General features: G+C 45.9%; 1 protein-coding gene across 4 annotated transcripts in view; it reads right to left on the bottom strand.

Moving 5' to 3' along the window:
• ALOX5 (arachidonate 5-lipoxygenase) overlaps nucleotides 1–19138 on the bottom strand; it is a 54909-nt gene extending 35771 nt beyond the window's left edge. For 3 of the 4 annotated variants that reach the window (XM_065893975.1, XM_065893973.1, XM_065893974.1), the window contains exons 1-3: nucleotides 18933–19082; nucleotides 11430–11628; nucleotides 6859–6940 (exon numbers count right to left, since the gene is read on the bottom strand). In XM_065893975.1, coding sequence (XP_065750047.1) covers nucleotides 6859–6940; nucleotides 11430–11628; nucleotides 18933–19082 — 431 coding nt within the window. Of the gene's footprint in view, nucleotides 1–6858; nucleotides 6941–11429; nucleotides 11629–18932 lie in introns of all 4 variants that reach the window. The other variant, XM_065893972.1, reaches the window with a different exon arrangement.
• Between the last annotated feature and the right edge of the window lie 4478 nt (nucleotides 19139–23616).

Genomic DNA, 23616 nt, shown 5'->3' with positions numbered 1-23616 from the left:
GTTTGTGCCCCGGTCCGGGAAGATCCCACATGTCGTGGAGCGGCTAGGCCCGTGAGCCATGGCCGCTAAGCCTGCACATCCGGAGCCTGTGCTCCGCAACGGGAGAGGCCACAGCAGTGAGAGGCCTGCGTACCGCAAAAAAAAAAAAAAAAAATTAACCACGGTCCATTACCCCAGAACTTCTCAGAATCCTCAATGCTTATGTGCATTGTGAACCTCTAGAAGGGGGATGTGTTCAACAGTTTCCCAACCTTTTTTATACCATGGGACCCTCTTCTGGGGAGAAAGTTTTGGGACCAGTTGATCCAGTGCACACTTTGAAAAATACTGGGTTAAGACAAAATGCCTGTAAGACTGATCTATCAGTCATTAACTGAATTTGTGTGGAACTGATAAGATTTGCTGTCCACTCTCTTAACAGGACACAAAATAGCCTGATTCTCTGGAAGCTGTTTAACTCGCCACAGTCTAGGACTCCCTCCTTCCACAAGGCCAGAAGCACGTGGAGTGCTCACTGTAGGGGCTTTCCCTGGGTGGTTGAAGTGGGCAGGGAAGCTGTGGAAGGGGCGTATGAACGCCAGCCCTTTAGGATGGGAATGGGCGGTGTATAGCTCTTGGACAATGCCTTGTGCACTGCACCAAGTACAAAAGTCTCAAAACACATCATATGGTGCCTGAGCTGAGAGGCTTACTCACAAATATTCTACAACAAATTGCAAATTCATAGACCCTTAACATTATGCACTGTATTAGCAGATTATTCTTCCATAGCTGGTACTAAAAATCATAAAAATTTCATTAAAAATTGTATTTTGGAAAAGAATATATAAATATATGTATGTATGCGTATATATGCACACACACACTCACATATGCATAAAAATGCACAAGACATCTGTATAAGCAACATCCAGATCGAGAATCAGAACATTGCTAGTAGCCTCAACACCACCCACTGCCCACTCAACCTCCCCGATCACCTTGATTTTGTGATAATCGGTTCCTGCTATTGTTTATGGTTCCACTGCTATACAACTTTGCCTAAGCAATATGATTTCAAACCTCATGGACTGGCCAGACATGTGTCTGGTTTCTATTCTTTAGCACTGTGTTAGTGAGGTTTGTTCACGTTGCTGTGGGTACCAACAGTTCACTGCTCTTCCTTGCAGGGTAGAGTTATCACAATTTGTTCCACTGCTGATGGACATTGGGTGGTTTCCAATTTTTTGGCTCTCATAAATAATACTGTTGTGACCATCTGTGTACATGTATCCAGGTGCACCTGCACACCCGGATTTAGATCCAGGAGTAGAATTTCTGAGTCAAAGATTATAATGTAGCTTCAATTTCACCAAATATTGCAAAACTGTGTTCTACAGAGGTCGTTTCAATTTATATCCCTGTCAGCAGTGTATGAGCCTTCCCATCCCTTCATACCTTCTTTAACACTTGCGTATTGTCAAGTTGTTTCAGTTTTGCCCGTGTGTGTGTGTGTGTGTGTGTGTGTGTGTGTGTGTGTGCAGCAGTAGCTCATTGTGATCTTACTTTTGATTCCTCTGATAACAAATGAGGTTGAGCGCCTTTTCGTATACTTGCTGCTTATATTTTGTGCAGGGACTGCAGTGTCCATTCTTCTACTGAATTGACAATGCTCTTCTGTAGATTTGTAGGGGTCCTTGGTACATGATAAATAATAATTCTTGTCCATCACTCTGCGAACTTTCTCCTGACTCTCTTTGTGGTGTCTTGTAGTGAACTGAAGTTCCTCACTTTGAGATAGGTGAGTTTATTCTTTTCCTCTATGGTTAGTACATTTTGAGTCTTGTTTGAAAAATCTTTTTTCCTTGAGGTCATGAAGAAGAATCTTCTATAGTTTAAAAGTTTTATAGTTTTGCCTTTAACATTTAAGTCTATTCAACCCAACAATGAGTTTTCTGAATGATATGATGTAGAGTCCAATTTCTTCTCCTTTTTCTCTTCCTCCACTTTTCTCTCTCTGTTCTGTATGGATTCCCAAGAGTCCCACACTACCCATTGTCAGAGGCTCTGTAATATATCAAGTATCCATGTGTGTATGGCCCTGTTTCTCATTTTCCATTCTGTTTCATGGAAATGTAAGTTTTTCAAGGAACAGAGGATAGAGCTAAAAGATAATTTTGAGACTGGGGCAATCATTGGTCTCAGTGGGGACTTCTCAACCACTGGACAGCAGTGGGTCCATGAAAGCGGGAAAGAATAAGGGGCTAAGAGAAAAGAGATGTCTTTACAAATTAGAAAAGTTAAAAAAATAGAAGATACCACCCAGCTACAGCAAGGATTAGTGAACTAGGTATCTACACATTGATCATGAAAAATGGTTAAAGATTTTTGAAGAGAAATTTGTCTATATATACTAATAACTTCTACTATTTGACTTAGTAATTTCATTTCTGGGTATCTATCCTGAAGAAATACTTAATAATACACACAAAAAGGAAAGATTTTCACATTGTTTATAAGAGTAAAAAATTAAAAACCTCCTAAATGTCCAGTCAGGTTAGTGTTTAAGTAAAGTATGGTGCATCCATACAATGAAATATTATATAAAAACTAGAATAATGTTTGTGATGAGATTTTTTAAATATGGGGAAATGATCCTGCTATACTTCTAAGGGAAAAAAAGGAGGCTGTCAAGTCATGTATACAATATAATCCCAAAGAAATAAAAGTGGAAATGGATGGATTACAGGTATTTTTCCTGCTTCTACATTATTCTCCTTCTACATTATTCCCCTTCTCTTGCTTTACTGGATTGAAAAAAACAACAAAACCTGACATATTACATATTCCTTGTAAGAATTTGAATTATAGAGGAATATGTGAAAAGTGTAGCAGTCATCACTCTCCAAAAGCAACCCCCCCACCCCCGCCCCTGCCCAGTTAACCATGCTGACTGTTCCTTCTCTTGGAAGGAGTCTCAAACTCAAATGTCTCCAGGGGCCAAAGTAGGAAATGAAAGAAGCCTTGATATAGATGATAGACTGGTATTGGACTGGGGAAACCTAGAGAATGAGCCCTGTTTACTCAGAATTCCACAATGACCCAATAAACACATTTATAGGCTGGATACAGCCCACTGACCACCACTTTCCAGATGTGCACTCTTGCTCATGTATTATTTTTAAAAACAGTTATATTGAGATATAATTTACATACACTAAAATTCGTCCCTTAAAAGTATCCAATTACAAGGTTTGTAGCATATTAACAGAGTTGAGCAACCATCACCATAATCTAATTTTGGAATATGTTCACCCCAAAAGAAACTTTGTACCCATTAATGGTCATTCTCCATGTCCCACCCCCAACTTTCAGCTCTAGGCAACTACTAATCTACTAATGTGTGTCCATAGACTTGCCTCTTCTGGACATTTCATATAAATAGAATCATACACCATGTAGCCTTTTGTATATGACCTTTTCATTTATTATAATGTTTTTGAGGTTCATCTATAGTTTAGCATGTATCCATAGTTCAATGCCAAATAATATTCCATTGCATGGATATACAGCATTTTATTTATCCATTCATCAATTAACAGAATTTAGGTTGTTTCTAGTTTGGGGGTATTATGAATAGTGTTATTATAAATATTTGTGTATAAGTTTTTTTGTGTGTGTAGAAATACGATTTCATTAGTTTTGTGTAAGTACCTAGGTAGAAGTGCTAAACTGTTTTCCAAAGTGGCTGCTTCATTTTACATTGCACCAGCAATATATGAGGGCTCCAGTTTTTCCACATGCTTCATAGCACTTCTTATTATCTGTCTTTTTAATTCCAACCATCCTAGTGTGTGTGAAGTGGTACCTCATTGTGCTTTCAATTTGCATTTTCTTGATGACTAATGGTTTTGAGCATCTTTGCATGTGCTTATTGGCCATTTATATATTTGCTCTGGAGAAGTGTTTATTCATTCCTCTTTATGGCCAAAATATATTCCATTATATAGATATACCACTGACATTCATCAGTTCATGAACATTTGGGTTGTATTCACCTTTTGGCTATTATGGATAATGATGCTATAAATATTCACGCACAGGTATATTTGTGTGAACATAAGTTTTCATTTCTCTTGGGTATATGCTTAGGTGTGGAATTGCTGGATCATATGGTTACTCTGTGTTTAATAGATTGAGGAACTATCAGACTGTTTTCCAAAGCAGCTGTTACATTTTACATTCCCACCAGCAGTGTATGAGGGTTCTGACTTCTCCACATCCTCACGTTGTTATTATTTGACTTTTTGATTCTAGCCATCCTCGTGAGTGTGAAGTGGTATCTCACTGTGGTGCTGATCTCCATTTCCATGATGAATAATGATGTCAAGCATCTTTTCATGTACTTATTGGTCATTTGTATATCTTCCTTGGAAAAATATCAATTCAGGTCCTTGCCGATTTTTAAATTGGATTATTTATCTTTTATCATTAAGTTGTAAGAGTTCTTTATGTACTGGATCCAAGTCCCATAACAGATACATGATTTGCAAATATTTTTTCCCATTCTGTGGGTTGTTCTTTCACTTTCTTGGTGGTGTCCTTGAAGCATAGAAGTTTTAAAATTTGATGACATCGACTTATCTGTATTTCTTTTGTTGCTTATGCTTTCATGGTCATATATAAAAATCCTCTGCCAAATTCAGGGTCATGAAGATTTACCCATGTTTTCTTCAAAGCTTTATAGTTTTATCTCTTACATTTAGGTGTTTGATCCATTTTAATTTACATATGTGGTGTGAGGTAAGGGTTCAACTTCATTCTTTTGCACGTGGCTATTCAGTTGTCCCAACACCATTTGTGGAAAAGACTTCTTTCCCCATTGAATGGTCTTGTTGCCTCTGTTGAAAACTAATTGACCATAAGTGTAAGGGCTTATTTCTGGACTCTCAATTCTATTTCATTGATCTATACGTCTATCCTTATGTGAATACTACATTGTCTTGACTACTGCAGTGGTGTAGTACTTGGGATATTGAGAAGTGTGAATCATCCAACTTTGTTTACTTTTTTTTCAAGATTGTTTTGACTATTCTGGGTTCCTTGCATTTCCATATGAATTTTAGAATCAGCTTGTCAATTTCTGCAAAAAAGTCAGCAGGGATTTTGATAGCGATTGTGTTGAATTTGTACATTGCTTTGGGGAGTAGTGCCATTTAAACAATGTAAGTCCTTTGGTCCATGAACATGAGATGTCTTTCATCTTATTTAGCTCTTCTTTAATTAATTTCAACAGTATTTTGTAGTTTTCATTGTGTACGTCTTAAACTTCTTTTGTTAAATTTATTCATAAATATTTTATTCCTTTTGATGTTATTGTAAATGGAATTGTTTTCTTATTTTCATTTTAAATTGTTGATTGCTCACAAAAACAACTGAATTTTGCATATTGGTCTTGTATGCTGCAATATTGCTTGTTTTCAGTTCCAATGATTTTTTTGGTGAATTCCTTAGGATTTTCTACACACAAGGCCATGTCCTCTGTGAATAGCAATGGTTTTACTTATTGTTCTCCAATACGGATGTTTTTTCTTCCTTCTTGTCTAATTGCCCTGGCTAGAACCTCCAGTACAGTGTTGAGTAGAAGTGGCAAAAGCTGATATACTTATCTTGTTCCTGGATCTTAGGAGGAAGGCATGCAGTCTTTTCCCACTCAGTATGATGTTAACTGTGAAGTTTTTGTAGATGCACTTTATCAGGTTGAGGAAGTTCCCTTCAGTTCCTATTTTTTGAGTGTTTTTTAAAATTTTTGTCAAATGCTTTCTTGTGTGTCTATTAAGATGATCATGTATTGTTTTTGACCATGTATTTTTTGTTCTTTATTCATATGGTGTATTACATTAATTGATTTTTGGATGTTAAACCAATCTTGCATACTTGGAATCAATCCCACCTCTTCATATTGTATAATGTCTTTTATGTGCTGCTGGATTTTGTTTGCTGGTACTTTGTTGAAAATATTTGTATCTATATTCATAAAAGATATTGATGTGTAGTTTTCTTATGACATCTGGTTTGGGTATAATACTGGCCTCATACAATGAGTTGAGACAAGTTCTCTCCTTTTCTATTTTTTGGAAGAGTTTATGCAGGGCTGGTATTAATTTTTTAAATGTTTGCTATAATTCACCAGTGAAGCCATATGGGCCTGGGCTTTCCTTTGTAGGAAGTTTTAAAATTACTTAGTAGGAAGTTTTAAAATTAATTTAAAATTAGTATTCACTCTCTTTTCTTGTGATCAGTCTATTCATTTGATTTGTTCTTGAGTCAGCTTTGGCAGTTTCTGTCTAAGGAATTTGTCCTTTTCGTCTAAGTTATTTAATTGGTTGGTATACAATTGTTCATACTATTCCCTTTCATTCATTTTAATTTCTGTGAGGTTGGTATTGATGTTCCCTCTCTTATTTCTAATGTTAATAAATTGAGTCTTCTCTTTTCTCTTAGTCTGTTAGCTAAAGATTTGTCAATTTTCTTGTAGATTATGTATCACATTTATAACTGAATTATTATAAGAAGACATAAAAAGTGAAGGGTAATTCCTACAACGGGAGTGGGAGAACATCAAGGTGAATTCAAGCCTTTACTGTCCCATTCCTCCTAAATGCCAATACGGTTGATCCCAAGTTTTTCATAACTCTTTCACCATCTCTGCCTGGAGTGGTGGTAAGGTGGAACTTGGGTATTGAGGAGCACTGAAGGGATCTGGTCCCTTGGTCATCACGTACCAGCAATGATGGGCCATAAACTGTGGGCAGGGTTATGCCCCCGAGATAGAAGACACCATGGCCCCAAGCCATTTGGTCTGATGTCATAACTCACCGATACTCTTTTTGCCGTGTTTCCAGTTCTTTACGTCTGTGCTGCTTGAGAATGTGAATTTGGTCATCACAGGCCAACTTTGCTGTGAGAAAAGGACATGGGTGAGAAGAGCCTAGGGAAGCACATTAACATCATCCGTTTTCAGGTTTCCCTCAGACACCCTTCCCGAGCCAAGTGCTTTATGTGTATCGTCTCATTTAAGCCTCGGAACACTCCCTCATTTTATGGCAAAGAAATGGGGTGTGGGGAGGTTGAATAGATTTGCCCTTGAACTTTACCCAAGGTCACAACCTAATTAGTGGATTTTCAACACAAGACTCAAATCCCATGCTGTCAGCTAACTCTCTTTATAAAAGACAAATCCAGTTCCTCCTCCTCCTGTCTGCTCACTCAGCAAGCCTGGGGGCTCTGAACCTTGGGGTTCTGAGAATCACATCCAGATACATAAGCCAGGCTTGGTTCTCATCGTGAATTACAGGAAGGCAGACCGATGATTCTCTGGCAGGCACAGTGTGCCCACCTCTGGCCTGCCTGTGGATTTCCACCTGGGGGCTCCCAGGACACTGCCTTTGCCAAGAATCGTGGGGCCCCTGGTGCAGAGCTGCTTTTCCACTTCAGAGGAAAGGCATTCCGTGATCTTTGGTGGATCTCTTCAAACCACTTCAGAGCAGTTCATTCCTGCATTTCTCACGCAGAGCAGAAATGGCAGCCACTGCGGGTTTCCATGTTGCCTGAGAGAATAGCAGGGACTCATGGCTCTTGTGTTTCTAAGTCCAGTTGGTTGCTTCCTGGAGAAATGTGTGACTTAAGATTCAATATACAGACGCTGACACTATCCAGTTTCCTGTGGTGGCTACACAGAGGAATGAGAATGGAGCTTATTCTAAAACAGCCTGTCATGTCCTAGAGTGTGGGCTTTAGAAGAGATGTTCTTGGGTTTGGGTTTGGACTAGGGCTGTGTCACTTAAAGCTGTGTGAACTTGAGCAAGCTGCCTTAGCTTCTTCCCATGTAAAATGGAGATAATAACGCTTATTTCTAGGGCCATGGTGGGGATTTAGGGAGAGACTGCAGCAAATCACTCCATACAGTGCTTAGGACCAGTAAGTGCCCAGTAAATGGGAACCATGGTTATCACTGTTGTCCTTATAACTATCATGGACCTGAGTGTCCTCTTCCTCCCTCTAAGCCAGACTTCAAAGGTGTCTCATCTTTCATTTCAGGAATGGGCAGGTGGCTAAGGGCACGGTTGGTCACACTTCTCAGGGCCTTTAGAGCAGGAGAGGTCAGATCAAGATTACCCTTTATACTATTATTTAGGGTAAAATCAGTGAACACAGTCAATGGAACCCCGACTGGCAGGATTCCAGAGCATCTCCTTGAAAGGGGGCCGCTGCAGTGAAGAGCTTCTCCAGCTCTCTGTGGTGAAGAGCCGGATTTTTAAAACTTCCATTCCATCACAGACTGACATTTTTGTAAATAAGTGGGGAGGCTCTAGGCCATTGAAGGCAAGGTGAGTATTAAATGTAACAACAGCTGTCACTGGCACATTCATCATCTCTTATCCACCCTTAAATAACCTGCCTATTTCTCAGGCACCTTGCTCTGAGGAGTTGTATCTCCTTAGCTTTACTGTATGAATAAGTCAGAGAATGTGTAAAATTGCAACCTACCAAGTTTCAAATGGCATATAGCATCCTTCTTCCTGGCCCCACTGACGAACAGAACTTCTGGGAACAAGGCAGGTGACAAAGCCTGGACTGACTACAGCAGAGTTCAGGGGGACAGACTCCAAAAGACTGATATGAGTCTTTCACATAGATGCTTGGAATCCCTGGGAGCACAGTGACCCACTGATCTTCCTCTTTGGGCCCCAGTTCCAAGCCTGGGACTGGAGCTGCCTCAGGCAGAGGTGCAATGGGCCAGAGAGCTCTGTGAGGCTCAGAACTGTTGGGTGCTGGTCTGCAATGTGGTGAGAACAGAGGTTGAGTGTACAGGTTTACAAACTTAGAGTAACTTGCTAAAATACTTCTGACTGTTGCATCTGATAATAAAAACAGGGCTTGTATTTTAAATGGCTTTGGTTTGTTTTTTATTTCATTTTTCTAGTAGTTAACTTTTATTGTATTTTACAAAAATGTCAGTCACCACAGAGACAGCCCTCTGACTTCTATGGTCACCCCAAGTGCAGTGGTGAAATATTAGTTTCCAGAGGTTTCTATGTGGTGAGTGATTGAATCACTTGTGGGCTGGGCCCCCTCATTTCCAGGTTGCCCAAAGGGTTGGTTGTCGTGCCATGTGGTGGACCAAAGATGGCCACAAATTCTTTGACATTCCTTCTATTGAGAGGAGGTCTATGTTCCCCTTGCGTCTGGGTGGACTCTGTGACTGCTTGGACCAACAGAACGTGGTAGAAGTTACACTGGGCCAGTTTCCAGGGCCAGGCTTGAAGAAACTGGCATCTTCCACTTTCTGTCTCTTGCTTTTGGAAGCCAGCCACCACAAAAAGAAGTGCAACTACCCTGAGACCACCAAGCTGTGAGAAGCCCAGGCTCTACGGGGAAGCCTTAAAAATGAGATGCCATGTGGAGAGGGAGAGACCACGGAGCCCTGAAGCACACGAGAGGAGAACCATCTTAGAAGCGAATCCTCTAGCCCTTCCTCTCTCAGCGGATGCCCCATGGCTCACAGAGGGACCACCCAGCTGAGCCTTCCCCAAATTCCTGACCCCTAAGATCATGAGCAAAATGAAATGGCTGTTTCAAGCCACTAAGAGTGCTACACAGCAACTGACAAGTGGAACATACTGGGTGGCTTCCATGTGCCCCTCCAGATCCACCCTTCACCTGTGCTGTCCCCGAAGGTCCCTGATCAATGCATCAGTGGGCTTCACGTTCGGTTCAGCCACTGGGAACCCTGACCAGAGACTGGAGGGTACGGGACAGTGAGGAGAGGACACTTCTTCCCCAGCCTCTCTCTGTAGGGTCTCTCCAGGCTGTCTGCATCTCTACTGAGGACCAGAGCTCCTCCCAAGGCAGCTCTGGCTCCAGAACACTTCCCTTTTGGGTTATTCTCACATTCTTTCCCTTCCCCGACCCCACCAGGACTAGGAGTTCTAATGGCCCTGCACGCTGGCCTACACCTTCTAAGTATCCCGACTGGAAGGTGCCATATGCTTTTTTGTTGGAAAGAGATTCGGGGTCCGTGGGAAGAAGGACTACACATCCGAGACCGTGGGTAGGAGGGGGGCAGAAGGGAGATGTGGAGCTCGTGTTTCTACAGTCCTGGTAAATGAGAAGTGCCCTGTCTGCAACCTTTCCCATGCTGGCCACCGTAAGACAGAGTGACTTTTGTGATCTTCCCTGCCATGAAGACAGGGGATAAAAATCCTTCCTGCCCCAATCATTTAGTTCAGAAATAATCTTGGAATTTTCTTTCTTTTTTTTTTTTTTTGTTTCTTAAGTTAAATTCCATGTCAGAAGCAATGGGATGTGGCCTGAGAGTTTTAAGTACACCAGGTAGAGAAGACCTTTTCCTCCTGTGTCTTGGTTTTCTTAGCTAAAATAGAGGGGGTACTAATCATTCTCATCTTACCTACACTGCCAAAGTTCTGTGAAGAGCAAATGAACTAGTGATAGGAAATGTGTTGTCAGCTAGGAGGTGTTAGACGGTGGCACTGGAAGAAGCAGCTGTCCCCCTCCTCATTATTCTAGTGGATGCACTAGATCATTTCAGGTTTCGAGATGAGCAAGCTGAAGGGTCATGACTAAGGTAAGGCAGGATGTTGCCAAGGCATGGATTTGACTCACACACGCTAAGAGGCTGGTGTGCAAGTGGGGCGTCATTCAGAGGGAAAGGGGTCTTAGCTGACCCCCGCCATCTGCTCCTCTCTCCTCCTCCTCCAGCCAGGCCAGCTGCGTGTCTCTTACCAAGAATGGCCTCCCGAGGAAGTGCCAGATTGGGGTTTGCACATTTGAGGGTCTTGCTTAAGAGGGTATATTTTAGGTTCTTTTCTCTTTCAGCAAAAAGTGGGACTTCGTGTTTAATGACTGGTGACCGTCGAACACCAGGTCTGCCCACAGTTCCTCTGAGCTGGCACTCAGGCACTCCTGGTCAACCCCTTCCTTTTCCTGGCCTGCATGGGGTCCCTGGAGCCCAAGCCCTACTGTGACCTCACAGAGAGGAGAGCTGAGAACTCAGCTGAAGAACTGCCCATCCAGGGGCACGTCCCAGGGGTATGTGTTACTAGGGACCCCAGTTACCCTCTGGCAAAAAGGGGGTCATAATCTTCTCCTGAAGGACTTTATAGCAGAGAGGGGACATGGCTGGATGGAGCCTGGGGCCTGTCACTTCCCCCTCTGAACCTGGGGCTTGTTAGTACCTGGAGGAAGGTCACACCTCCTACCTGGAGGAAGGTCACACCACACCTTCGTGCATCGAGGCACGAAGCAGGTGCTCAACCACGGACAGCATGGTTATTATTCCCACGGATACAGCTCTTTGAGGAAGGAGTGCCTGCAAACGCTCTCATTCCCCGGAAGCCCAGGGAGTGGAAGGGGCCTAAGCCGCTCACCTCGTCCATCTCTCAGGACAGTTTCACTCTCGCCTGAGATCCAGCGGTAGCAGGGGAACTCAATGTAATCCCCGCAGGGCGTCTTCAGCGTGATGTACTTCAGGTACCAGTCGTCATGGAGCCAGTACTTGCGCTTCTCGATTCTGATCAGCTGGATGTCGCCCAGTTCGTCATCAACTACAACATTGTAAGAATCAACCTGAGAAGGAGAAAAGGCAAGTCAGACCATCTGGGAGCTCCTGAGCCTTTGAATCACCCTCAATCCATTTAGATGAGATGTCTGCCAAATGCCTGCCCTTGGCATGGCTCTGCTGTACCCTGGGTGACAGAGATGGCCAATGCCCCAGCTCTACCCTTAAGAGATGGAAGTCTAGCGAGCAAGGGATGGCGCTGCTCAGAGAGAGACATTCTGCTGTCTGCGCACAGCCCAGTGCCAGGCCAGGCTCGGTGAGGGCCTCTGCAGCTGCCCCCACTCACAACAAGGGCAGCAAGGCTGCTGGCCCTGCTACCTTACAGGGCTAGATGGACAAACTGGACCTCGCACTCAAGGGCAGCCCTTTATAGCTTGCAAAGGGCTTGCTGACGTTGCTATAGATCCCACAACAACTTTGGGAGGGGTGGGGAGTTATGACCTGCGTCTCGGATGAAGACAGTGAGGTTCAGTAAGCCCCACTTCTACTACTAATTGGCAGAGCTGGAATTCCAATCCAGGTCTTTCCATATCTCTCTCATTCTCAGTGGGGCAAATAACTGAGTGCAAATGGGGAGGCTCAGATAAAAGTGAAGTCACACAGTTCAAGCTGTCCTGGGGCCTCTGCAGTTCACTGAGCCACAGTGATGCCAAGAAAATCGAATAAGCAGTTTCCACTATATCCAAGGCACAGTGGTGGATCGAGGCCGGCCTTGCTACCTCAGGCCACGTGCAGCACTGCTCCCCAGGCTGCTGCCAGGCTCCCGACCCCAGGAGAGGGGCTGGCACAGTGGCAGTGCAGGGCAGCCGCTCCATGGCTGCTGCATGATCTGCGCATGTGCAGCTCTGGACGGCAGATGGGAAGGAAGGACGGGGGCTCAAGCTTTGCATCGGGCGTTCCAAAGACCAGTAGGTTTGGGGAGCCCCAGACTCAAGGCCCTCTGAGGCACTTTCTAAGCCAGATTTCACCCATCTCTGAACTTTTTCCTCGGTGGCAGGCTTAGAGTTCTCAGTGTGATGGTGAAGTAAGTGGAGGGCAAGGGTGTTCATCTCGCACATGACCCCATGCATCCCCATTTCCATCCTTCTCCCTCCAAATGCCACTGGGAGGACTTCTTAAAGGCAGTGGGAAGTTGAACATTTTCAGCAAAGCCCTTGGCTCTGAGCACAGTGAGCAGCTCGCAGGTCCTGGCTGCCTCAGATGCCAGATGCTTGTGGTCAGAAAGGGAAGTCTCTTCCTAGTGCCTGGTGGTCTGGGCCTGGTCCTCAGTTAGAAACACTTTCTGGGGACAGAGGAGCCAGCCTGTGTGCTGGGTCCCTAACAGGTGTGCCAGCACATCTGTCCTGCCCATCCTGCAGGTCAAAGAACCCTCCTGCCCCACAGGCGAGGTCACAGAGAGCATTGCCCCCCAGGGCCTGTGGGACCTCAGGCAGAGGGGCCTGTCTGTACCACAGGGTGCCGATGCATGGGGAGAAGGCGGTAGGCCCCGGATAGAGTTGGGAGAGGAGTCCCAGTGAGGGGCTGGATGACCTAAGAAGCTGGGAGGAGGGAGAGGAAAGGAAGGACACAGCGCTTGTTGGGTGGCTTCCCAGGGGTGGGGAGAGAAGGGAGGCCCCTGACCTGAGGCATCAGTGGGCCAGGGCAGGAAGGTTTTGATGAAGCAAGGGGCCCAACATCCACCTGGAGAAGCAGAGTGGGGACTGGTGGCTTAAGACTGGATGTTTGCAGGGCCCACCCCATTCGAAGTCCCACCTGCCACGAGTATCTGCAGAGACCGTGGCCCTCTTGCGGGGTCAAGACAGAGATTCCCACCGAGGACTGGAGGGAGGGCAGTGAGGGGCAGAGGGCGAGGTGAGCCTGAGTGTCAGGGCAGCTCAGAAAGCCTCAGGGGCCTTGAGTTCACATCCCAGCTCCAAAGTAACTGACCATGGGCCAGGGCAAACTGTTACATTCTCTGAAGCTATGTTTCTTCATCTATCAAGGGGAGATCACGCTTAGCTTGCAGGACCATTGAGAAATCCAAATGACACGATGCCTGAGGGGGCTCCTTTCTCCAGAGGCACAGACCACCAGCTGCTGTGTGTATCAGAACCACCTGGTCCTCCCTCCTTGACTCCTGGGGGTTCAGCAAGTCCCACACTGCCTGCGAGCGGCTCTGAGCTAGCATGGGCCCCTGCGCTGAGGTCCATGCTTGACTACATGTGCCACATTGAGTAGCCAGAAGTAGAGATGGGAGGAAGAAATTGAGCCCATGAGCAGAAACAACTTGGCTCAAAACCTGAAGGGAATTCCCGTGAGGATGGAGAAGGGGCCTTGAGGCTGAGTGAGAACCGGAGGCATTTTTGTTGCTGGCAGTGCAGGCCGAGCAAAGGGAAGTCAGCCTGTGTTGAGGCTTGGGCCTGGGCTCGGGGTGGCTGCTCCAAGGGAAGTGGCTTTCCGGTGGCTCCGAGGGGCTGCAGGTGTCTGGGAGGTTGATGCCAGGAAGGCTGAGGCGAAGGGGGAGGGGACGGCCATCTAAAGTACCAGGCGCCATAAGCATCTGAGGTGGGCAACTCTCATGGGAGGGAGGAGCCTTGGATCACAAAGGGAAGGGAGATGGGGCGCAGGGAGCCTCTCCAGGGCGATTCTCAGAGGGAGGGCCAGACGTCCAGCTGAGGGTGGGGACTGATAAGGAAGAGACGAGTAGCTTCTCTGAGAGAAGGGAGAGCAGGGTCACCCTGGGCACACCTATGGTGCAGTCACAGGAGAATAGGCCCTCCAGGTCACCCTTTCCCAACGACCCACAGGCACCTGGCAGAGGGCCCTGGAGTTTCACCCGGATGAAATCACTGGACAGACCTACAGGGACTCAGTAGGCCATCTGACAGAGTCCTGCAATGGGAGAGGACTGCCAGTCTGGCTTGTCTCTGGCTGGACGTGGCTTCAGGCCCCCTGCTACTGGAGGTGAACCAGGGCCCGAGTTCAGTCCCACCTAACTCAGGCAGTCTCAGGGACAAAGTCTGGTGACACTGACACTGGCATCCAAGGGAGCCACTGCTGGAGAGTCACAGGGGATAGAGAGGGGCCTCCAGGAAGATCTCAGGGCCCTGTGTGTCAAACAGCAAAGTCAGGTCTTTGGAAGATACAAAGAGCTACAGGGTGTGACAACCTTCCTTCCTCCTCTCCCTGGGCCAGTATGCTGGGTGGATACTGTGTTTGTTGACTAATTTGCCTTGACACGTTAATATCACATGTCCATTCTGAACAGTGGATCAACACTGTATCAACAATGGATGGCACGGCGCATGGCAGGCCCTCAAAAAATACAGCACATGTGCACGGCCGAGTGGATGATTATCTCATTTTACAGTTGGAAACTGAGGCTCAGAGAGGTCAGGCAGCTACCATGCTAGTGAGTAACTGGTGGCCCCACGATTAGAACCCACACCTGTGTGATGGCCTAACCTGGGTTCCTCTCACTGTTTCCCATGGCCACATTGTGGGAAAAGCCTTGGCCTGGGAGCCAGGTGACCTGGCTTTGGGCCCTGGTTCAAGCCCTCCATGGAGTATGAAGGGGCGATGTGGGGTGGGGTGGAGGACAAGGAAAAGCTTCCTACAAGGTGGCATTTGGGGCAGCTCTTGGGAGTTGGTAAGATTTCAGAGGTGAGTTGAGTGGAGAAGAAGGGGAATGGGTAGGGCATTCTGAATGTAGAGAAAGGAGGTGGGGAATTCGCATGTGAGAGGAGGAGGCTGGAGCATGGAGTTCTCGGGGCAGAGGTGGTGGGTGCAGTGGTCAGACACTGGAAAGAGACATGGAGCCTGGGAAACGTGATATTCACCAGTCCTTTCTCAGAATGGCCAGTTTGCTGATTTCACCTGTTGCTCTCAATCCTCTATTGGATACCCAGCTTTAAGGCTTTTGAATATTTCAGCAAATTGTTAGCTGGCCAGTTTTTTGCTTGATCTTTTTTTTTTTTAATTAATTAATTAATTTATTTTTGGCTGAGTTGGGTCTTCATTGCTCCGCACGGGCTTTCTCTAGTTGTGGCGAGCAGGGGCTACTCTTAGTTGTGGTGCGCGGGCTTCGCATTGTGGTGGCTTCTCTTGTTGCAGAGCAAGGGCTCTAGGTGCACAGGCTTCAGTAGTTGTGGCATGTGGGCTCAGGAGTTGTAGCGCATGGGCTTAGCTGCTCCGTGGCATGTGGGATCTTCCCGGACCAGGGCTCGAACCCGTGTCCCCTGCATTGGCAGGTGGATTCTTAACCACTGCACCACCAGGGAAATCCTGCTTGATCTTTATATCAGCATTTAAAGAAAGGTTTCATTTGTTTCTGCCCCAGATCCCTGCTAGAGCAAGGACAGAGAAGAGTCATGATGTGGTCCAGCCTGGACTGCCTGTCTTGGAGGGGTCTAGTGAGGGGCTGGTGGGTGGTGGGAGGGGGCTGTGGAGTAGAGACAGAGGGAGATGATTAAGGGGTGGACAAGGGAGAGGCTGGGGCAGAGAGAGGGAGAAAAGGGGCAGTGGTTAGGGAGGCTGAGGGAGCAAAGAATGGGGGAGCTGGGGGAATCTAGGAGACAGCAGAAGGGAGAAGTTGGAGCAGTAAACGAGAGAAACGAGGGACATGGGGAATTGTGGGGAATAGGGAGCAGAGGAAGGAAGAGAAGGAGGAAGAAGAGGCAGAATGTAGGGAAGAGATGGGACAGAGAGGGAAGGTGGGGGATAGAGGGATTGAGAGTCAGAAGGAAATATTTACTCTTCAGTACTATATTATCATTTCTGAGAAGGTGGTATTCTAGAATACATTCTTCATGAATATACTGTAAGAATATTCACAGAAAATATTTAAGAAGTATAGTTGTAAGACTCGTTCACACGTACTGAGTACATTCAAGGGTGATATACTAAGCATCACCCTACTGCCTTTCGCTTTCCTAAAAGTGCTGCCAGGGAATGAAAAAGGGTCAGGTAAGACTTCCCAGAAATCTTTGGATCTGTGAAAGTTATCCTACCGGGACTTGAATTACTTTAAATCGACAGAGCCAAAGGAACAAATCAATTTGCTAAATTTGGGCTACGTCTCTGGGCTATGTGGGTCCACCGCCTGGGCTTTCCCAGCAGATGGCGTGACGGTTGACAGGACAATCTCACCTGCGAAGGACCCCAATTCCCAATCCTGTCCTGAATCACTTGGCAGAACTCTGATGAGAATAACCAGGGATTTGTGACCCAATTTATTGAGAAAAAAATCAGTCCCATCCATTATAGGACTGAATTTTGCATGGGAGAATGCTGTATTGACCTGCCAATGAGCTGGAAATGACTGAATTGGTTGCCCAGAAAAAGTCTTTATTGTTGTTACTGTAACTGTTATTATCTATAATGATTGTAACACTTTTCGGGTAAAATGGGTTAGCCTTATCTTCTCTGCAAGTATTTCCTCTAAGATTTCTCCTTCACCTTTACCCAAATGGGACGGATTGTCCTTAAGAGGCATTGGCTGGAGATTGAGGAAGTAGATCTGGGCTGTGCAAGTGTGGAGTAACTTTGCATAAGCAGAAGCTTTCTCAAAAGATGATTTTTTTCAAAGAGCCTTTTGGAGCCAGCGATTCCCCTGCAGTGCCCCTCCTGACCTGCCCCCTCTCACCACAATGGAAATGTGACATGCAAATCTCTCCTGAAATTTGCTGCTGGGACTCTCACTGAAGTGTTTAATCATAATGTCATTTGAATGAATTCTCAGGGTGGGGAAATAATGAACAGAGGGATGCTTTCACCCCTCTTCTAACGACTCTTTTATGGTCACACCCCCGTACCTCCCCTCTGAGATGCCACACCCGGCTGCTTATGCTGTACACTGACGTGTGTCGTATGTGGAGGAGAACGGACCCACTGTGGACCACTTATAAAGGCAGAGAAGTCTGTAACCTGTTCTCCTCCCATACGTGTTAGGGGAATCCATGAAATAATGGAAATAATTATTTCTGACGGTGCTTCAGAATGGCCGAGGGTGTCATTATCCCAAACGGATGACCCATTAGCCCTCCTGCACCACCATCCCCTGGGCCAGTTCCCTGGTTGGGGAAACCAAACAATAGGAGGTAGTTCTTATACTCAACACCTAACTCTTCTAGAAGGGTCCTCTAGCCACATTAATATGACAAACTTGGCTAAGTGTCAGATGGGCTCATAGCGAGGTTCTGAGGCTCCTGGTTCCAAGCTCACTTTGAGTTTGGAATCTGGAAAAGGAGTGGGCTATGATTTGCTTACTTTAGGCTCTGCAGACCGAAAACACACTTCATGAATATTATCCAAGAAGTATTTGGCTGAACCATATGAAATTGCCAGTTTTGTCAAAAATAGTCAACTACGAGCAATTCCTTATGGTTCAGCCAAATAATGAAGAGATAAAAAGACAGCTTTGTGAAATCTGAGTCCTTTTGGTCTAGTTCAGAAGCTGGGGGTGGCAGAAGGGAACAGATATTTCCTGGGCACCTGTAGTGTGTTGGAGCTGTCACAATAGTCACTTCATGAGCACTTAAGTAATGAGCACTTAATAAGCCCAGTGGACTGGGCACATCACACCAAACACTTGGCGAGGATCGCCACCTGCTGTGCTGCTCACAGAGAAAGCTACAGGCTGGAATTCACGGCCAGGTCAGCATGGGGAGCCCACTTCTGAATGAATCCTCACACAGCGCCTGGCACCACAGACTAGACGTGCAGTCAACACGGGCTCCCTTTGCTCCCTGAACTCTCAGGCTCCAGCGTCTCTGGTGAGGAGGGGAGAGGGGAAGCCCTCCTCCTTCTTCCTCTTCTGAGCCCTCACACTCAGGGTGGGAGTGTTCCCTGGTGTACACTCTGCTGGGAGCCAGCGACGACCTCCAGGTTTGCAAAAGGCTTCTCCTGGCCTGGGTCTCTCGTTCTTTCCCTCTGCATTCCTCTGGGGACCTCTCCTGAGAATGTGAGCTGCCCAGGTGTGGAGACATAAGCTAGTGCCACTCTGGGCCACCGGCTCGAACTCCTAGACCAGCCTGAAGCCAACCCTTGTACTTTACATTTGGGGAAACTGAGACCCAGAGAGGGGGGCAGAGTGAGCTAGTGGTCAGGCCCGGATGGGACTCAGGCCTCTGGACCCCCAGCCCTGCGCGTTCTCCCCACAGCCGAGGTGCCATCTGTGGAGCCCTAGGAAGTGGGGCACAAGTAATGGTGGTCACAGCGCTTGCCCAGTTAAGTGGCCTCTCAGAGCCCCTCGCCCCCGAACTTGGGTCCCAGCCGCCCCGACGTCCGCACCCTGTCCCGGCCACCCCAGCCCGTCAGGGCCGGGCGTCCTCACCGCGCCGCGCTCAAAGTCGTTGTAGAAGGGCTTGTCCAGCAAGTGCTTCTCGCTGCAGCCCGCGGAGCCCACGAGGCTGAGGTAGATGTAGTCGTCGGTGCCCGCGAACCACTGGCTGCCGGTGGCCACGGTGACGGTGTAGGAGGGCATGGTGGCGCGCAGCGAGGACCGCGGGGCGCGGGCGCAGCGAGCACTGAGAGCCTTGGCGCGCCGGTACGCGGGTCTCCGCCTCCCGCCCACCCCGCGCGGTAGCTTCCTGCCTCTGAGCGTCCGGGGCCCCTGCCGCCCCCCGCCACGCCCCCTCCTGCCCGCCCTGCTCCCGGCCCCGCCCTCCCGGAGCTCTGACCTCGCTGACCCGCCTCGGACTCGGTAAGCGCGCCCGTTCCTGCACCTCACCTCCTCCACTTGGCCTCTGTGTTGGCAGTCAGGGGACTGGGGCCACCTCAGCTGCTATCCCCTCCTCCCTCCCTCTATTCATTCTCTCACTCAGTTTCTCATTCATTGTTTTCACTCTTCACCCTTCCCTCCTTCCTCGGCTTCCCTCACTGCCAGGCCCTTGTGAGGCATTAGGTTTGGACTCCAGGGATGCCTGGAAAACCAGACACAGTCCCTGCTCTCACCAAGTCCCCAGGGTTAGAGGGAGGCCGCGCGACTGGGGCACTTAGCCATGCTGTGATTACTGAGAGCAGGGGTGCTCTGGGAGTCTACAGCGGGAAGAGGAGCCCACCTGGGGAGTCAGGAAAGCTTTTGGAGGGGTGACACCTGAGCTGGTACTGTGGAGCGCAGAGACTTCCGTGGGCTTTGGCTTCTTCCACAGGCTTGGCTGAATGTCACTCTGCGCCGGGTGCAGGTGGGTACTGAGGTGAGTCAGGTGCCAGCCACACTCAGGCCTGGAGATTGTCAGTGTGTAGTGGAAGGAGGGCAACCAGAGAAAGGGAGGCCAGGATAAGAAAACCCGAATCTGGACACCTAAGGCGTTGTCTGGAGGAGGTTGATGCGCTCGGAGGCGAGGGGTTGCAGAACTCGGGGGCAGGGAGGCTGGGCGTGTGATGGGAAAGGGGGTAGACTTGTTTGGAGATGGCTTCTGGGAATGGACCCATGGCTGGAAGTCCTAGGGAAGAAGATGTGGACTCCACAGCAAGGATGTTCCATGAGTTAGAGGTGGTACTTGGAAAACCCGCTGCCTGGCAGAGTAATTGGTTGGCTATCATTTACTTTTAATTAATTAATATTTTAATTTATTTAAAAAATTTTTATCGGCTTTCTAACTGATGATGGGCGAGGCTTGGAAGGCATGGTAGTAAAAGGCTTTGGACACTAGAAGGAAGCTTCGTGCGGGTGGTAAGCTTTCCAACTGCTGTGACCTGATCTCAGAAATCTTCTGTATTCCCCTACACGTCCTCTGTACCCAGCTTCAGAACTGGGTCTGACTGTGGTACACATTCAGTAATGAGTTGAACTAAATTTAAAAATAAGTTCATTCCACGTGAGGTTGTGGGTACATGAAGTCACCTGTTCTGCACACTCACTTTTGGGGACGGGCAAAGAGGCAGGCTCAAGGCAGTCTCCCCATTTCTGGGAGCCTGGGCTCCATCTGGTGGCAAGTCCCGCTTTCTCCTCTGCCTGACAGGACCACCACTCTGGACAGAGAGAGAGTGAGTACTTGCCATTCTCTACAGGTGGGAGATGAGGGCAGATTTCAGTGGGACTGGCTTTATTTATCAAAGGACAAACACCAGAGGGATTCTCTGGGAATCAAACTGTAGGACATGAAAGACTCGGGCTACAGCTGAGATAGGGTGGATGAAGATAGCACAAAAGTGGGATCCAACCCCTGCCATGCAAAATGTATGTTCCAGGAAACCCTGGAGAAGGTGTGAAGGATGGCTATGGAATTGTCCTTCAAATCTAAGAATAATAGGGCTATTGTTCTGCTAAAAAAAGGAAATACAACATATTTTTTGATGAAAGTAATGAACTATCTTTTTTAGAAAATAAAGAAAAGTTTGATACACAAATAAAACTCATAACAATATGCAGAAAAAACAATTAGTAAACATTTACTAATTACATTAGACATTTTTACATTAAGAGCACATTTTAAGTGCAATTTCCTGTTTTATTTCCATTTTCTTTAATATTATATTTTCCCATATAATATCACATTTAAGTATTTCATTGACTGTGTAATGTTTAATTGCATGGATATACCACCATTTCCTTAATTAGTCCACTATTCTTGGGCATTTAGGTTGCTTTCCCTCATAAATAATGCTACAGTACATATTTTGTGCTTAAAACATTAAAAAATTTTTCTTAATATAGGGACTTAGAAATGGGCCAAAGCGTATGAACATTTTAAGACCTTTTTAACGTTATTAAGCCACTTCCCCAAGCACTGAGTTAATTTATACTCATGCCATTTAGTCTCATGCAGAACATGGAATGTTTGTTTCGTAGAAACTTTGCCACCTTGGGATAGTTTCCAAAATATCACCAACTTGTCCTCACTGCTCTGCCCTGGCTCAGGCTTTCAACACCTCCTGTATGGACTGTAGTGGCTGCTTCCTACCTAATCTCTTTACCTCTAGTCTAACTCCCATCCCCCCACCAGTTCCCCAATTCTCTAGCTAGAATTATTTCTCTTTAACATAGGTGGGATCATCTACTGCCTTAAAGTCCATCATTGCATGCTTTTCATTCTTTCTTTCCTCCATTCCTCCCTCCCTCCCTCCCCATCTCCCTTCCTTCCTTCCCTCCTTCTTTGTTACAGCTTTATTGAGATGTAATTAGCATGCCATACAATTCACTCATTTAAAGCATACAAGTCAGTGGTGTTTAGCAATATTCAGAGAGCTCTGAGACCATCACCACAATCAATTTCAGAATATTTTCATCATTCCATTAGTAGTCGCTTCCCATTGCCTACCTCATCTTTCCAGTCAGAGTAAACACACCTATTTTCTGCTTTATAGATTTGCCTATTCTGGACATTTCATATGAGTGGAATCATACAAAATGTGCCATTTTGTGACTGACTTCTTTCACTTAGTATCATTCCCCCCCCCCAGATTCATCCACATTGCAGCAAGTATCAGTACTTTATTCCTTTTTGTTGCTGAATAATAATCAATTTTATGGATACACCACATTGTGCTCATTCATTCATCAGATGATGGAAGTTTGAGTTGGGGCTGTAATGAATAATGATGTTATGAATATTCATGTATAAACTTTTGTGTATACATATGCTTTCAGTTCTTTCAGGGAGAGAACTAGGAGAAGAATTGCTGGATCATATGGTAACTCTATGTTTTTAGCATTTTGAGGAAATGTCATATTGTTTTCCAAAGTGGCTATACCATTTTACATTTTTATCAGCAATATATGATTCTATTTAATCCATATCCTTGCCAACACATTATACTCTTTGTAAAGGGGTATCTCATTGTGGTTTTGATTTGCACTTTTCTAATGATGTTGAGTATCTTATCTCATGCTATTGGCCAATAATAGAACTTCTTTTGAGAAATGTATATTCAGATCTTTGACCCATTAAAAATTTTAGCTTATTTATCTTTTCATTATTTTTTATTTTTTTTTTTTACATCTTTATTGGAGTATAATTGCTTTACAATGGTATGTTAGTTTCAGCTTCACAACAAAATGAATCAGTTATATATATACATATGTTCCCATATCTCTTCCCGCTTGTGCCTCCCTCCCTCCCACCCTCCCTATCCCACCCCTCCAGGCGGTCACAAAGCACCGAGCTGATCTCCCTGTGCTATGCGGCTGCTTCCCACTAGCTTCCTACCTTACGTTTGGTAGTGTATATATGTCCATGCCTCTCTCTCGCTTTGTCACAGTTTACCCTTCCCCCTCCCCATAGCCTCAAGTCCATTCTCTAGTAAGTGTGTGTCTTTATTCCTGTTTAACCCCTAGGTTTTTCATGACATGTTTTTTCTTAAATTCCATATATATGTGTTAGCATATGGTATTTGTCTCTCTCTTTCTGACTTATTTCACTCTGTATGACAGACTCTAGGTCTATCCACCACATTATAAATAGCTCAATTTCGTTTCTTTTTATGGCTGAGTAATATTCCATTGTATATATGTGCCACATCTTCTTTATCCATTCATCCGATGATGGGCAATTAGGTTGTTTCCATCTCTGGGCTATTGTAAATAGAGCTGCAATGAACATTGTGGTACATGACTTTTTTTGAATTATGGTTTTCTCAGGGTATATGCCCAGTAGTGGGATTGCTGGGTCATATGGTAATTCTATTTGTAGTTTTTTAAGGAACCTCCATACTGTTCTCCACAGTGGCTGTATCAATTTACATTCCCACCAACAGTGTAAGAGGGTTCCCTTTTCTCCACACCCTCTCCAGCATTTATTGTTTCTAGATTTTTTGATGATGGCCATTCTGACTGGTGTGAGATGATATCTCATTGTAGTTTTGATTTGCATTTCTCTAATAATTAGTGATGCTGAGCATTCTTTCATGTGTTTGTTGGCAGTCTGTATATCTTCTTTGGAGAAATGTCTATTTAGGTCTTCTGCCCATTTTTGGATTGGGTTGTTTGTTTTTTTGTTATTAAGCTGCATGAGCTGCTTATAAATTTTGGAGATTAATCCTTTGTCAGTTGCTTCATTTGCAAATATTTTCTCCCA

This window comes from Phocoena phocoena, chromosome 16, assembly GCF_963924675.1.
Source record: "Phocoena phocoena chromosome 16, mPhoPho1.1, whole genome shotgun sequence".
Lineage (NCBI taxonomy): Eukaryota > Metazoa > Chordata > Mammalia > Artiodactyla > Phocoenidae > Phocoena > Phocoena phocoena.
The sequence above is the reverse complement of the archived record's forward strand: the minus strand, read 5'-3'. Positions and strand labels throughout refer to the sequence as shown.